The following is a 17,249-nucleotide window of genomic DNA, read 5'->3' on the forward strand; positions in this document are numbered from 1 at the left end:
CCAAGCCGATCGAGTTCAATATTTCTTATACCTTTACAGAAGTGGGGATGCTGCTTCGCTCGCCCTGGGTTCGTATTAATGGCAGCGTTAGTAAGAGAAAGGAGTGTGGCAGTACACTCATTCTGGAAGCGTATTGTTTAACGGTACACGTCAAAGACGTCGATATGGGGCCGGTAACTGTAGACACGCCAAAACCGGGATCCAGCTTACGGGAGTACATGCCAGCGTTGAACGCAGCGCTCGCTGGGAAACTTGACCTTCCTTGGAAGGTTTGTATGGAGTCTGTATTGATCGATGCCATCAGAAAAGGCTTAGCTGCAGTGTTGTCAACCTACACTAGCACTGTTTCCCCGGAGTGGGCGAAAATTTTCCCCAGATTTAGACTTGTTAGGTTAGATTTGAAGTCGAAAGCGAAGAATGGAAACGTATAGGTCACCCTGGTGCGAGTTTGTTCGGCGGCGGCTCACATACTCATTAAAGTATTGTCGGCGACGTCAGCGGCGGAGAACAAATACGAGTAAACGATACCACCTAAGCGCAACCTTGTCCTGTGGTGACAAGCCAGTCGGAGAATGCGAATAAAATTTGTGAGAAAGTTGTATTTCCTTCGTGATATCATGGTACACTCAACATTTCATGACAGTTTCTCTCCCATAACAAACAAACATGTGATGCCAAGGGCGACTTGGTGGGAGGCGCCAAGCGGAAAGGAAAACAAAACCCCTGGTTCCCTGCCCGAGAGTGGATGTGCAGAGAACATGTGAGTGCGCCGATCTTGGAGTATACCTGCCGTTGGCTCTTGGGAAAATCACGGTGCGGAGTGAGATCAGCGATCAGCCCAAGTCCTTCTGTGTATTGCGTGTTTCCTTTGCTTCAGCCACGGAAAATTGTATTTCATGAAATTTTCGGGACAAGTGTCACGGTAGCAAAATTTCCCAGATTTTCAATGATGGTTTTCCAAGCGCCCTATATCTACCGCAACCAATCAACAGATTTTGAATCAAAGAACACCGCGGTCGCTTCCGGTAGGTGCCATACCTGCATGTTGAGGTTACCAATGGTGTGCTAGAGCTGACTAATATCAGCGTACAGGACACTCTACAAAAATGAGCTCGCTGCCTCATTGCAGTTGACGTGGATGTCGAAAAACACGATGTTCTTCTTTTCTCCCGAAATCATGTTTCCATGGTGGCACCAGGACGGACCTAAATACGCTATATACGACAGATTGTTTGACGTCGCAGGAGACAGGTAAAGTTTGGGGAGGGGGGTCGGAGGCACTTCTGGAGTCCGTAAGTAAAACGGAACCGCAAGTGACTGCATGTAACAAGGCCAGGAGTTCGGCCGTCGTGGATGATAGAGCGTAACGAGCTGATTTCCCTTGCCAGGCCACGTTCATTGATGGGATGTACGCACTGCATGGTAGCGCTTCTGGCACAGTCGTCAAGAGAGCGCCATCTGTGAACACCAGAGAATGCGAGTGGTAAGCATCGCTTATCAGGTTCTCAGCCGCCATCCTGGCCACCAGGGGGCTGGGCTCACTCTTCTTCCGTAAACCTGGGATGTGAAGCGTTGTTGCGGGCACGAACTCACGCCATGGCCGCGTAGGTGGCCGAGCTGGGAGCCGAGGTGGAGCCCCACTGTTGGCCAGAGAGTTGGTGTCCAGCCCACTAGCCAGGCGCCCTAGCGATGTGTGTGTCCTTTGTTCGAGGGTCCGTGAAGAGGGAATGCTTGTTGATAGATGTTGCCGCGTTATCCAGAAGCTGGAGTCCTTTGAGCTCCGTGTGGACACTGACAGGCTTTTCCTTAGCTTCCAGGTACGTTTGGGTGACGCTAGAAAAGGTAGGTAGACCAAGCGCAGTTCTTATTCCGGCACGATGAAGACGCTCAAGGGCCTGCCACTGTTTAGGCGCCAAGGTTTACGTGCGGGCGCTAGCGTAGAGAATGCGTGACAAGATGAGAGCTTTGTGCAGGGTGAGCAATGATCGCGCGTTGCAGCCCCATGATTTACCGCTGATTCTGCGAAGCAAGTTAAGCGTTTTCTTTCCCTTGCAGATAGACTGGTTCACTTGCTTAGACCAGCGTAATGCGCTATCGATGGTGACACCACGATATTTACATGACGGCCATCTTGGGATGGGAGTGTTATTAATGCTGAGGCTAGGAAAGTCTGGAAGTCAGGTAAAGTTTGAGGGGGGGGGGGTAATGGCAGGATCGGATCGGATCGAGGGGTAATGGCAGGTAAAGTTCGTAAAGGTAAAGTTTGCAAAAGCCATGTGACCAAGTGCCTGTCTAATCACAAGACAGCAATAAGAGTGTACACGTAGACAGGTGTGGGTCAACAGAAAAAAAAAAAAAAAAACACGTGTGCCTCAACCTTGAAATGCTACACGCTTAATTGAGGAGGGGCCAATGAGCTCACTCCACACACGAGCTACATAAGAGAGAAGTAATCTCCGTAGGTAGATGACCTATTCTAGCATGGAGCATTGTCGTTGATCTAAACAGACATGCCACCCTCGAAACCATTATATGTCTTTCTTCATCTATTACGTAACTGTACTGCGGGCTTAGAAGACGTCATGCTGCTGGGAGCCCGTATCGCAACAGTTCAATTTCAGATTCATTTTGTATATTCATCATCGGTCCTTAGATGGGACAGTGCGACCAAACATTTAAAGTTCTTGGATGGTGTCCTCAGTAGAAGCTCCGGTAGTGCTTCGGGCACGCGGCAGCCAACGCTATACAGAGGATCCCTCTGAAGAATTTCCTCAACGTTCGTGCAAACGGGCCCTGACATCAACCCGACCAGCCCGCACAATATCTTGTGGTCTTTGCGTTTCCCCCACTTACTTTTCTCTCTGTGCATTCTTTTATCATCATTATCATCATCCCATTCATGCTATAGACTCAATTGGGTAGCAGTCCTACTCCTGGGCCATTGTCGTCACGATTTAGTTGTTGGGTTCTGTTCCGAATTTATCAAAACTGCCCCTTCCAAACGTGATGACGGAAGACAACCGTCGATTCGGCCATCAAAACGTTGCGCCCACAAGATCAACTAACCAGGGGAAGGGAATGACACCGTTGTGTAGATAGGGCGCTTGGAAAATCGGGTACCTTACCGAGCAATTTTAGTAAAACTCTGTAGCGATCATATTACTGCCCCCCTCCCTGATTTTCGAGGCAATGCAAACACGTGGACTGACAACGTCACTGCAAATTTGGTCGTGGCGTCATTCATTGAGGCCATGCACATTGTAGCAATCCGTGGCTATAGACTCGAAAATAATTTTTTTCTTCTTACAAACAGACAAACACACACACAAACAAACAAACAAACAAAACGAAATTTTATTAAAATTAATTCCAGGATAACAATAACTGCCTTCAATATAATAATAGTAATAACTTTATTTTTGTTTGGATATCCAAAAACAACCACTATGGTCTTCTAATTGGTGCGTCACAAAAGGTTATGACGTCGTTATGACGTGAGGCTAATATGACGTCCGGTAGTTTACTGAGATGTACGGTACGGGGGGGGGGATATGTTTATTACGCACTCTTAAAAATGAACTTCACCGCATAGCACGCTCCAAGCCAACCATCATCTCGAATGATATCGTTATATGCCCTTATTTGTTGAAAACGGGAGGCGGACGCCATTTCTGTGACAATTATGAACAGCATAATTGTCACAAAAAGGCGTTCGCCTCTCGTTTTCAACAAATCAGGGCAGATAACGATATCATTCGAGACGATGGTTGGCTAGGAGCGTGCTATGCGGTGAAGTTCATTTTTAAGAGTGCGAAAAAAAAAAGGGAGGCAAAAAGGAAAGGTTAGCCCGGCAGAAGCGGACTTGCTATTCCTTGTAAAAAGAAAAAGAAAAAAAAAGAGAACAGAAACAGAAAAGGAAAAAAGACGCAAGCGGCACATGAGCAGCGGGGGGGGGGGGGGGGGGGGGGGCATGAGTGCACGATCGCTCTGTACCGGACAGGTTACAGGGGCCATAGTTTTTGAATCCCGTTTCACAAATTCCTGCTCGGGCTTTCTGAAGTTGAAAGTCCAATGCAACCTGTACTGTGTTCACGTACAACGTCCTAATAAGATCATGCAAGACCGCATTCGCCATCGTCTCCAATCAGAAAGCTCTGTATGTATGGTTGAGCAGCAACGCAGTTTCTTCTGCCTCTACAATGTTGATGCTGTCATCTCTCAGAGACTTCCCGCCGAACCAGCAAGGACGTTCTACTAAATCCGCTCGACACGCTTCTTGCGAGAAACTGAAGATAAGCACCAGGGAAAGTGCCAGAATAGAGCTTCAGAACCATCTTCAGTGACCATTGAACCATTTTCAATAGAATGCGAGCATGTGAATATACAGGGTGGGCGCTATAAAAGGTGAGTCACATTTTCGCGCGTGGCGCGATACCTACTTGACGGACAGGCTTCCGTTACCACAGAGCGCATAAGTTGTGCCAGAAGAGCCTCCGAAAAAATCGTGGTTACCAGGCACTGCATAACAAAGTAAATACGACCACGCAAACTTTCGTCATCATGCATTTCCTATGCGCTATACCGATGTGAACACGGCGGTCCGCAAATTGTTGCGTATAGCTTACGCCTAGGGGCGCTAGCGGCGTCAAAAGCGAAAACAAATTCGTGTCGGCTGGCGCCCCTAGGCGGATTCGCGCCACGCACGAAAATGTAACTGAGCTTTTACAGCACCCACCCTGTACATACATGATATGCCTTGTACGTGTGCTGTATGCTTACAATCGGTGACGTCACAATTTGAGGGCGGCGTTACTCATGCAGGATTCAGGACACATGTAAACGTTTGCCAGACACGAAGAAATTTAAAACTGACAAAAGATATCCGTAATTTTATTACAATTCTAAGGAACCTCGCGATGATTACAGTTTAGATTTTATTTAATTTGACGTCTTCCGGTCTGTTGAAAGGTACGACACAGGATACGGGTATGCACTTCCCAAATCACGTTCCCGAAATTGGTGCTCGCATAGGTTGGAGGTACGTCTGAAGTGCATGGTTCAACTCCACTCGTACCGTGTATGTGTAGTGTTTCCTAATAAGATCACGCAAGACCACATTCGCAATCAGCTCCATCCACGTATCTACATATCTATAGTTGAACTGCAATTCAACACCTTCTGCCTCTACAATGCTGATGCTGTCCGCCATCACTCTCTTCTCCCCGTAAGGCCCCTTCTGCCAGTAAGGCCTTTCCACAAAGTCCACTTCGACACGCAATCTTTTTGCGACAAACTCAAGGTAAGCATCGGGGTAACTACCATAGTACAACTTCAGAGCAACGCCCGGATAATTTGGTACCAAACTGAACTTGACGACAGCTTCACCATCCCTGCAAAAGTGCATGATTGGTCTGTCTGGACGAAGAGTATCCAACCCCTGAATGGTTTCGTTGTGGATCGAAATTCCCAACACTTCACCATCCGTCCCCGCGTATAGGTTCTTTACCGCTGGTGAGCTCTGGAGAGCCCTCTCCACTTCCTCCACGACTTTGGTGACGTCAGCAACACAGGCGGATGCAGGTTCGATCCGAGGACGGAAAGGTGCGAGTGACTTCATCGGCTGACTCCACGGTAGATGACTCCACGGAGAGCCATAGTCCCTAAAGCCAAGGACTGCCGTCGGCGGGATTGCGGTCGTATGGTCAGTGTCCCAATAGTCAGGGTCTGTTCTAGTCGGGGTTGCTGACCCTGAAAGGTAAAGTAGTTCTTGATGCCATTCACAAAAAGTGAGAGCAATATAATATTGTCACTCGTTTCAGTATTCCAGCAAGACCTCCGCGGAACGATATTCTCTTCTTCACACTCCACACCCCGAACTTTTGTATGCCAGTAGCGCCCGGAGAGTCTCTAGCACAGTTCCCTTAGAAGTCGGCCCAGGACGCACATTCCCCGTCAGTCGTGACGTTGCCCACCTCTGTGAGGCCGACAACGGCGAGCCCACCACCGCGTGACTCTCGTCTTCTTTCTTACAATGAAATATAGTAACCTACTTGTCAAGTTTGTGCTACTCACCGTTCACATTATACCACGATCCGCGTTTGGTCCACTAATATATACATCTTTGCATTTATCCCGAAGGGTTCTGCGATATATTCTCGTAATAAATCTCTCGTAATATGTTTATGTAGTATGTCGTAAAGCAATATGTTTTCCAATGTCACGTGACCAAACATGACGTCACTGCACAAGCCTCATTCTCGTCATAAATCTCTCCTGCGGAACTCTTCTGGTCTGGCGGAACCGGTGGTCGTACTCAGTGCCATTGGTGTTTACGGATAGAAGTACAATGTTTTTAAATCGGCACGGATAAAATGCGGAATGAAAACGTGTGCTTCTGCGGTTTGCGCGTTATCCCCATTTTATCCGCAAATGAACGTCAGTCCCTCTGCCAACGACCACTAAGGGGACACACAATTGACAGCACGTAGTGAAATCAAAATGGTGTCGAAGTGTGCCATTCCTTGCATTGCTTGTATTGCGTTGTTTTTTATTTTATATTATTTACAGACACAACTAAACTTGTAACTGGGCAACTGAACGTTACAGATTGCATGCGGAAAAGCAGTAGCGTTCTCTAATATAGCAGTTTCGTCATGCAGGTACTTTTCTTACAAATGCGAGGACCATCGGACGTGCGGCTTACTAAATATCCAAACGAGTGCGGTCGCGGATCTTACATACGCGGATAACACGATGATGTGGATACTGTCAACCTATATAACCTCCTGGATATCTGTCGCGTTGTCTCCCTGTATCTCGCTCTATGGGTGAAAGGTCTGTTGCACGGACATTCGCTTACATGGATACGATGCAGAAGGTGGCAGCGTCATCAACGAAACGCCGCTGATCAGCCATGCTAGCCGTCCACTGATGGCAAGAAGGCAGGACACGGACATTATCATGGTCAAGAGACTCGGCCCTCTCTGGAAATGAGATAGCGGGACGAAATGTAATGAAAGATACCGGCAAATCATATACAGTCAAAGGGGAGTTAAGGCCTGTTCCGACATTTAGCGATTTGCTATATAGCGCTATATTCTCCTCCTCCCAGTGCTCCAAACCAATAAAAAAATAGCGCTTGCCGGAGTTGATCTCGTGTCAACTTTTCAGCGCTAGATTCGCGTTGGCCAATGAGGAGCTCCTTCAGCGATGACGTCGGGTTTTCCTCAGACGCTTTCAGACATATGTCGGCACAGTTCCCCTAGAAGTCGGCCCAGGACGCACATTTCCCCAGGGCGTCAGTCGTGACGTTGCCCACATACGTGAGGCCGACAACGGCAAGCCCTTTCACCATCACCACCACCACCACCACCACGTCGCGCAAGTCGTGGAGTTGTTTTGCTTCCGCATTTCACGGCACGGCGACCGTATCGGAACAGGAGAATTTGTCATGTCTGGTAATTTTCTGTTTAGGCAGCTCATGGAACTTGTTCGTCCGCATGCTGTCAAGCTCCAGAGGCGCCATGATGGAAGAGACCGGAAATGACACCCGAAATTATAGCGCTTGCGTCGCTTTACAAATGAGAACCGTTCAATGTCAGTGAGAGCTGTTTTTGCGCGCTATTTTTGAGTGCTGTATTAGCGCGCTGCCGTATGTCGGAACAGACCTTTAGAGCCTCAGGTAAAAAGAGCCCCGTCTTCCGGAGGTACGGAAAATCTGGCTAGCTGAACGGTGGGGAAATCTGAATCAGCGACGAAACCAAAATGACGAGTTGTCTGGGCCGGCCTAGAGATGCGAAGCCCCGGAAAAACCCCGAAAATTTGGAGGAAAAAAGGTTTTTTTTCGGTTTTGTTCCTTGTCTCTGGAAAAATAGCGTTGACGGTACCAGCGTGCCCGCTGTTTCTGCTGGCTTTAAATGTAAAGTTGCACATAGTGGTATGTTTTTTAAAACTGCATAGAGAGTTGCAACACATGTTTAGTTGTGAAGGGTCCTACAAACTTAGCGCATTAGAGTCCTGCTGCGTTTGCGCCGTACGCATTTCTTGCTTGAGAGATGGCGCCACAGGCGCCTCGGATAGGCAAGCCTGTTCCAATACAAGCAAAGGGGTCTACCCAGCTGCCTAGTCAGGCGGCTTCGCGGGCGCGAGGTATTGAACTAGGATAAGAACTCAAGTGCATTTAAAACGACCGCGGTGTGGCGTTACTTTGGCACCTTGGCAAGACGGTGACAAGAAGGGGAAGATTGGCCCTGATTTCTTCTGCGATGAGTGCCTGACAAACGCAAAAGAGAAGGATGGAGATAAGCCCTTCGATAAGTGAGTATGTTGGTACATGAAAGTCTTCTCACCGTTGCTGAACGAATGCAAAACATTGGTAAAAGGAGACGTGTAGAAAACGCTCGAGCTTTGTGGCTCTTATACTGTCATTATTATTGTTGTTGTTTTCATTCATTCGTGATAGTATTAGGTTGATCCCTATGGGCACCGCGAAGGGGGGCAAGGGGGCCGTTTCCCCTCCTCCCCCCGCTGGCCGGGTTGATTTTTGTGCATGACAACTATGCCCTCTGTAAAAATTCCCTCTGAGGGTACAGCGCGTGTGCAACCATGTTACCGTGCACACATTACGGGCTTTCACGGCTTGTTCTAGTCAAAATTTGATCGAAGTAGATCTATTGTTTGTGATAAATTTGATACGGTTAGACATTTTTTTTTCTTCAAATAAAAAGTCGAACCTTTTTTGGATGTGGTGTCGACTGTAGTCTAGACAGTATACACCTCGCAGGCCACCACCAGCGCTCGCGTACGCTTGTGAATTAAGGGCGAAACGCATTGGACGTTTTCTCAGCGTCAAAACGTCACGCGTATGCGATGGCCTTGCACACGCGGCGAAGAAACGCCAGCGAGGCGACCACCCGAAACGCATGGGACGCGTACGGAGCGAGTGACGCGCGCCACTGTTGCTATATTCGTCGATCACAAATATCTGTTAGAACGTGCAGATGCTCTTCTTTCCTGTTGTTCCTGCGTTCCTTCATCCCAGATACCATTAAAATGTTCACGTAAATTTAGTGTGATGAATAATGTCCAAAAATGTATGCGAGCTGCTCATACGCCACCTTGTCTGCCGCACGACGGCCATGGTTCTGTCTACTTCTCGGAAAACGCGCCCAGACGCGCGCGAATATCTGTAGTCGACAGATTCCGGCGTACGCCCTCCGCGCGCGTTGAAAAACTGGTTTTTACGAGGTCACACGCACGCCGAGCGCGCGCGCGTCCTGAAAACGTCGGAAAAACGCTCCATGCGTTTAGCCCTTTACGCGTTTACGCCCTCGCGCCGCTGACGACTCTCACTTTACAACAGCTAGATACCAAGATTGGAATGCTTGAAACCGACAAAATGTAGCCCAACCCCTATGCACCCATACAAATTCCATATCGTGACAAAGTTGTCGTCGCCACACCCATAGACTTCAACGACTTTACCTTTGTCGCTTCCGGACTCCAGCTGCTCTTCTGTCCTCTTCCTGTTCGTGAGATAGCGCTTCTAAAGAGGGATTACTTTTATACTGTATAATTGCGGACACGAACTACACGTACATACTGTAGGTATGTATCCGCCTTGCAACGTAAATATTTCTCAAGCGATACGTTAGGTGTCTACGTGCGAAAGAGCGAGAGGACGCTTTAAGCAGGGTTTCTGTATCTATCTGGCGTTGTACAAGGTCATGCTCAAGATGTGGAGATGATGGGTTGGAATCCTATGGCCGGCTGTGCCCTGCAAGGTTCCCTGTGGGATTTGCGACACGGGGGCTGAAACCGGAACGGAACCGAAAACCGCTTGGGGGGAAACAATTTTTTTTTTTTTTTTTCAGGACCGAAACCGGAACGTGACCGAGGCAGTTCACCGTGGCGGCGGAAGTTCATCAGCGGCAATTAACCGAAACCATAACCTGAACCGAAAAATGTGATTTCGGCTACTGGTTCATAGGAATCTGTTCACTTTGGATGCGCTATTTGTATCGCTTTACAACTCTGATTAGTGATGTAGTACGCGCTTCTGTCTCGATCCAGACGTGTTAGATCTGTACATGCTATAGAACTCTTCATCATGTGCTTTTCATTCAGAGGCCGTTTACAGAACATACTATCTTATGCGCTTGGACCCATAATCGGATGGCATAGGGATCGGAAGACATGTATTACTTCTGAGTTATCAACGGTATTATTATTATTGTCATTTAAGATAAGAAGCGTAGCATATGTTGTTACTTTCGACATCTGTTTGCTTAACCGCTGAACGCACGAAGTTTATCTTGCCTTGTAGCTTGTTACAGCACGAGCGAAATGAATGTGCACGAGTTAATAGGGACCGCAACAAATTAATATCGCAAACGGTGAAAAAGAAATAAGATTTCACTCATTTTTCGACCTGGCAGATACCTGGTAGATACTGCGACACACTTTCGGAGCGCAACAGATAAATATGTTCATTTTTAGCCGTTTGCAATTTGTAGACCGACACGCAGCCTGCAAATAAACCCTAGAGGTTCGACCGTTTGCTTACTTGTAACCGCAAATATGAAAACGTCTAATCCCATAGCCGTAACCGAAACCGCTTTCGCAGTTCTGACACTGAACTGTAACCGTAAACGAACCACTGTTCGTTTCGGTTTCAGTCCCTGTAATCAAAATCAGTGAAATCAAAATAATGAAATCAGGAGGCGCGACGTATAGCCTTAGATGGCATTTTGCTTAGCCGGTTCCAAATACTTCGAGCGTATTCTTCGATCGAAAAGAACATATCAGCCTTATAACATTGGGCTCGTAGTTAAAGGGATATTAAGGTGCAAAAATTTCTCATCGCGATTAGAGAGATGGTGTTACCTTGACACCAACGCAAAAGGAACGGGACCTGTCGCTTTCATCGCTCGTCATTTGAGAGGGAAAGAAACAGCAATGTACCCTATCCCTCTCTCTCTCGCCCCTTTTTCTTGAAGAAGGTCGAAAATGCGGAGAGGGCCTGGGATTGGTTTCCTCAAACGATCTCCCACGATGGTTCCTCGAATCGTTTGCTGAGACCAATGAGAGCCCGCTCCGCATTGTCGGCCTTCTTGAGAAAGAAAGAGAGAGAGGGGGAATGCGTTAATTGCGTTTTTTCTATAGATGCACGGACAACAACAACAACAACAACAACATAGATGAATGGATGATGATGATGTGGGATGTTTCCCTGCGTTGAGTGCAGGACCCTACCCCATTCCAAAGAGGTTTTTATGAGAGGATGACGAGGGAAGGAAATCCCTACAGTTCGTGGAGGAGGCCGGTGGCCCTCAGAAAGGACAGAAAAGCGCCAAGTGCACGGCACTGATGTCCAGGGTTACTCCATGGGCCGAGAACTTTGCTTGGACGCAATGCATGGCTCCCGTTCCTTTTGTGTTCGTATAAAGGTAATTGGATATTAATATTTAATGGAAAGGAGTACGATGGCGGCAAAATGGCAAAGTCCCGTTGCCGGCGAATGGCTGAGGGGCCGGTAACGGGACTTTGCCATTTTGCCGCCTGCAGAGCTATCGCCAGCGCCGTGTTGATCAGTGCACAAAACGCCGCTCACAGCTTACCAGGATCAAAGTACCTCGATGAATGGTCCAACTACACCTTCTTCGGGGTCCACGTCACAAACGCGTCCCTTCAGGGATGCGATACTCTCGATCAAGACAGGCCATTTCAAAGCTTTTGTAAGAACGGTGGACCAGCCGTCAGGTTCAGTCTGGTTCCTATACCGGTTCGCTCGATGTGAAGTTGTGGGGGTTCTATTACGGTGACCACGAACTAAATGTTCACGTTATCGTTCGCGCAGGCAGAATCCTTTTTGAAGTAGACTTTGAGGAAGATCCCAGAGGGCCGGCCAACAAAACGGCGAACGTCGATGTCGCAGAGGTGGTAGAGGCTGAAGACGTGACGTTGCGGTTTCACAAGATGTACGGTCCGCGTCCTGATCACGTCATGGTCTGGCGCCGGATAAACATCGCATTTCGAGAAGCCATCAAGCAGTACTACACAGACATTGTACGATATTTCTTGTTCAAGGAACTGAACAGCATTCTGCACTAGACCTCCGATCGTCATTATGACTAAGTGTTCTAGTTACACTAGTACGAGTCTTTCTATTGTACAAATACGAGATGAACCTCCGTCTTGTCTGCTTGTCTGTCTTCTGGCAATGAGGTTACATTCCAATCTGCATTCGGGCGATGGAAGATTTGTCTCCTGATAGCATTATCCGTGACGAACGCGGCGGAGTTTGCTCCATTCGAGTACTTCGCGATCCTGATTATGGTGAGCCCGATTAGCAAGCGCATACATTATGCGGTACGATCATCGATTTCGAACGTACTCTACACTGTTAAAACAGAACTTCACCACATAGCACGTTCCTAGCCAACCATCATACCGAATGATATCATTCTGTGTCATGATTTGTTCAAAACAGGGGGGAGGCGCCTATCTGGGACAAGATAATCTGTCCCAGATAGGCGCCTCCTCCCATTTTGAACAAATCAATGCACAGAATGATATCATTCGGTGTGATGGTTGGCTAGGAGCGTGCAATGTGGTGAAGTTCTGTTTTAACAGTGTACACTCTTGAAAATGAACTTCACCACATAGCACGCTCCTAGCCAACCATCACCCCGAATGACAACGTTCTCGCCTTAGATTTGTTGAAAACGGGAGGAGGAGCCTATTTTGTGCCGTGCATTTTGTGTGCATTTTGTGTGCACACAAAATAGGCTCCTCCTCCCGTTTTCAGCAAATCAGGGGCGAGAACGTTGTCATTCGGGATGATGGTTGGCTACGAGCGTGCTATGTGGTGAAGTTCATTTCTAAGAGTGTAGTGCTGCAAAAATAACAATCTCCATATCCATGTGCAAGACGCAAGAAGACCAGGGACAGGTCGTCGTTGTTGGCATCTTTAGGACACAAGCCGGAAACGTTCTTTTGGAGTTAAGCAGTTGCGTGTTATCATAAGACATGCGCGAAACCTTATTCTATTGGCCATCTCTGGTCATCCCCTGTCCATATGACACTTGTCCCAGGTTGCTGCTTTTCTCTGGAGTAACCGTTTGAGGCTGCCTCATCCCTGTCCTTCCTCCATGTGCTCCGTATGACATTGAACTTAGCACCAAAGCGTCTCCATCCCTCTCAATATCGTACAAGAGAAAATGTTAACAAGCATGTTACAGGATGCCGCGTAAGGGAGTTTTCCTGTCGAATACATAGCTTGCAAAAAATAACGTAAGCAGACCACAGATATAACAAAATGCACTGTTCACGTGGCTTCTTTTCGAATAAACTTACAGGAAAAACAAGTGTATACCTGTGTACCGACAGTATGGCATCAGCACCAGTTCATTACACACAACACACACGATGCTTACAATTTATGAATCATATGCTCTTGGGTTTCTCATCCGCTTGTCTACCAGCACCCGCAGACATGTGAAGACAAGGTGCATGAACGCCGGTGACTTCTACACAAACATTTACAGTTCGGGATGGATGAGTGTGCGTCGGACGTGTGCTCGAACAGACGGACATAGAGAACTTAATACAGTTCTTGATATACCGTCTCTTGGTATGCCTTATTTGACGAACGAACAGACCAAGCACAGACCTCGCTTGCTTTTTAGCAGTTATTTCAAAAGATCTGCATCACCAGCAAGGTAAATATGTATGATGGTCTTGGAATTATATCTCATTATAGTTACCTCCATTAGACGACAGTATAGAAGGAACGACAGGTACCACGCAGCGCAGCGTTGGCTTGAAAGTTAACACGGATTCAGAATGGAGGATTGTATACTATTGAACTTTATTATTAACTAACTTATTATTAGATAATTATCATTAATGAACTTATTATTAACTGAACTATTAATTATTGCATCCCTACATATTTGTGTCGTGTACTGGGTGTTCTTTTCTAAACTATCTTCAGTCTTATCTCAACTCAAAATCGCTATGTCACTTTGCTGTAGGGCGCAGTCGACTTCGCTAACCCGGCAAAGCTGCATCGTATAGCCTAACACTGACAGCTAACAAATTTTACTTGTCCGTAATTTATGATCACTATTCATGACGACACAGTGGCGGTCCAGCGGGCTGGACTGTTTGTCCTTTTTTGTCTTGTTTGTTATTGTTTGCATATTGTCATCTTGTCTCTTCTGTTACAGATCGGTATTGTACCCGTTAGTGACGTCGATGTCGTCCTCCTTGGTCGTCAGCGCTCTGCTAATGATATTGTCATCAGCCCTCTGCAATGGTAGGTGCAGTCAATCTCATTAAAAATACATGTAGTTGCAGAAATAAACGGCAAACCTCCTGTGTGCGACTTCTGGTTACAAGCTACTACTTAACCATAGCTTTCATCCCTCGATCGTTTTCATCGCAACTCACACAAAAAATGATTGTCTCTACGGTAATTTTTTTGTTACTAGCGACGACAGGAACGACCACTACAACAACTGACCTAAAGGTAGCGCCCTCTACAATTTCTTCGCATCCTACTCCACCCACGCCGTTCCATGACCGGCTCGCACCACCATCATCCTGTGGGGCTAACATCACGGCCATGGAAAAGAAGGTGGCCAGAGCCCTCCAGAGCTTACCTGTGGAGAAGTACCTCAACGGCTTGTCAAATTTTAACTTCTTCGGAATTCGCATACTCAACGGGACCCTTTGGGGATTAGACTCTCTACGCCCAGACAGACCATTCTTGAGTTTTTGCAAGAACGGTAGACCGGTCCTCAGGGCCAGTCTGGTATCGAGCGATCCCATTGAAATATGGTTCCATTACTTCGACTATGGTCCCGATGCTGCCGCTTACGTTCGAGCAAAATGGACGCGTCTTGAAGTGGATTTCGTAGAAGAGTTCGTGGGGACTGGCAGCAGGACGATGGACGTGGACAGAGTGACGGTATTAGTGGTAGAAGACATACACATAGACTTCCCCACAATATATTCATACTATCCACACTATTTAGACATTCATTACGAAGAAATATTGCGGGCGATTAATACGGACTTTTGTGATCTCATGAAGAAGCTTTACGCTGGTATTTTAGAAGATTATTTGCGCATTGAACTCCGCAGTGGCCTTAGGTAGACCTGGCGGGACCTCCACTTCGATTGCTCAATCTATTGATACGTGACAGCAACAGGTACAGTGCTGGACAAAAGGTTACGGAACACGCTCCGGCGCATTCATTGCTCAGAGTGACGCGCTAGCAGCGAATGGGACCGTACGGAATTGCTAACAGGTGACTGGGTTATCTAGACATACGTCTGTAAGTGGAGTTAGAGTTGGACGGACTAAAAATAATACCTGTTTAAGTGCATGCGGTCCTATCCGCTGCTTGCCTGTCACTCTGAGCAAGGAATGCGCCTGAGCGTGTTCCGTAAACTTTCGTCCAGCACTGTTCTACCGCTACACGTGGTATATAAATGTTTACGGAACACGCGTATATTTTATTCAGCGCGACACCCTCGCGGCGGGCAGGCTTCTCACACGTTCATGGCCGGGGATTGTCACACTGTGGTAGTGATTATGTCGCTCGAGTGTTCCGTAAACTTTTGTATACACCGGTCGAGTGATAAATGGGTGCTTTCCGCGTAGATATACACTTGGATGTAGAGCGATTTCTCCAATTCCTGAAAACATGAAAATTCTGGGCTCGCTGATGTACAAGCTTGTAGATGTGACGCGTAAATAAAATGTTCGCTTTGAAGCTCCATACTCGTGTGATATTTTCACTTTTTTTGTGCCGTTTCAACGGGATTAACAAGAATTACCAACCAAGACAATGGATTCCAAACCTTGAGTTGAATTCCTTTCCAGACTTCGACAGATTTTTCGTCTCTGCCCTCAGTTTGGCCTTGTGATGTGGTACTAGTAGAAATGTCTTCACATAGAGGTTAACATCTATAGTATACCCAATCTAGAGTACCAGTGTGCTTGCTCCTCAGCAGTGCTTGCTGTGCAACTCCGCAGAATGGTATACATGCCGTTTTCACTGCTTCCGACATCCTGTTTCACAGTAAGCACGCTCTGCGTATACGCCTTTTTGTGGCAATTCGAATTACCACAGAAAGGCGTAGCCTCCTATTTTCAACAAATCAGGAAAGCGAAAGATATAATTCTACATGGCGGTTGCTTCCGAACATCCTTAGCGGTGGAAGGACGGAAGTTGAGGCGGGAGCTTGTTAATGTTGACCCGAGAATGCCATGTATACACTCTTAAAAATGAACTTCACCGCATAGCACGCTCCTAGCCAACCATAATCTCGAATGATAGCGTTATCTGCCCTGATTTGTTGAAAGCGGAAGGCGTACGCCTTTTTTGTGACACTTATGCTGTTCATAATTGATTCAGTTGGAATCATTCATTCGAAGGTCGGAGCGGTCGGACGATATGTCACGTGGGGCGCCGTTAACAGAGTGCAAAAAGTGAGACTCCAGAAAGACGCGGCGAAGGGCAGCAACGTTGCCAGATGAGAGCCAGGCGCTCCGTCGGAGCCTAACATTACGCTCAAAAATAAAAAAAATAACTTTCTCTAGCTTTCGCGTCACGTACGGCCAAAATATTTTACACGAATGTAAAGTGAGACACGAAGATTTCAGTAACATAACTTTGGAAGGATCCTGAAGACACGACATTTAGTCCATTTAGTCCGACATTTAGTCCATTGTGGCACTTTAGAGAGTTAACACAATGTAAAACTCGTTCCTATGACATTTGTCCTACGCTGCTTCTTTTCTCTGGAACGCCACTTTCCGTCCTCCACGTGTTCCATATGTCAGTAGAACTAAGCACAAAGGTGACTCTCTGTCTCTCTCAACGTCGTCCAAGAGAAAATGCTAACAAGCATGTTGCAGGACGCCGCGTTTAAGGAGTTCTTCTGTCGAATACATAGCTTGCAAAAAGTAAGGCAAGCAGGTCACAGCTCTAAATAAGTGCACTGTTCACGTGGCTTCTTTTCGACGAAACCTATAGGAAAAACAAGTCTATACCTGTGTACCAACACTATGCAACCCCCACCAGTTCATTACACACGACACAAACGATGCTCACACTTTATGAATCACATGCGCTCGGTTTTTCTCATCCGCTCATCTACTAGCCGCAGACATGTGAAGACAAGGTGCATGAACGCCGGTGATTTCTACACAAACATTTACAGTCCGAGATGGA

General features: G+C 47.1%; 1 protein-coding gene and 1 long non-coding RNA gene across 2 annotated transcripts; one reads left to right on the forward strand and one right to left on the reverse strand.

Annotated features, from left to right (window-relative positions):
- Positions 1–4,874: 4,874 nt before the first annotated feature.
- Positions 4,875–9,567, reverse strand: LOC135398269 (uncharacterized). Its single transcript, XM_064629688.1, has 3 exons — positions 9,484–9,567; positions 6,860–6,983; positions 4,875–5,748 (listed from the first exon to the last, which is right to left on the reverse strand). Exons 2-3 carry the CDS (start codon positions 6,960–6,962, stop codon positions 5,003–5,005), a joined length of 849 nt encoding a protein of 282 aa, XP_064485758.1. The 5' UTR covers positions 6,963–6,983; positions 9,484–9,567; the 3' UTR covers positions 4,875–5,002.
- Positions 9,568–13,629: 4,062 nt separating this feature from the next.
- Positions 13,630–14,639, forward strand: LOC135398270 (uncharacterized). Its single transcript, XR_010424057.1, has 3 exons — positions 13,630–13,721; positions 14,232–14,320; positions 14,496–14,639. It is a non-coding gene; the product is annotated as an uncharacterized LOC135398270 (long non-coding RNA).
- The last annotated feature ends 2,610 nt before the right edge of the window (positions 14,640–17,249 follow it).

Source organism: Ornithodoros turicata, chromosome 6, assembly GCF_037126465.1.
Source record: "Ornithodoros turicata isolate Travis chromosome 6, ASM3712646v1, whole genome shotgun sequence".
NCBI classification, from domain to species: domain Eukaryota; kingdom Metazoa; phylum Arthropoda; class Arachnida; order Ixodida; family Argasidae; genus Ornithodoros; species Ornithodoros turicata.

Bases quoted from the DNA above. Each gene is read 5' to 3' on its own strand.
- LOC135398269 (XM_064629688.1), bottom strand. From the start codon at position 6,962: ATGATAATGTCCGTGTCCTGCCTTCTTGCCATCAGTGGACGGCTAGCA. The intron at 5,749-6,859 runs GTAAGCGAATGT...TTTACCTTTCAG, and splicing joins ACCTTCTGCATCGTATCCAT to GGTCAGCAACCCCGACTAGA.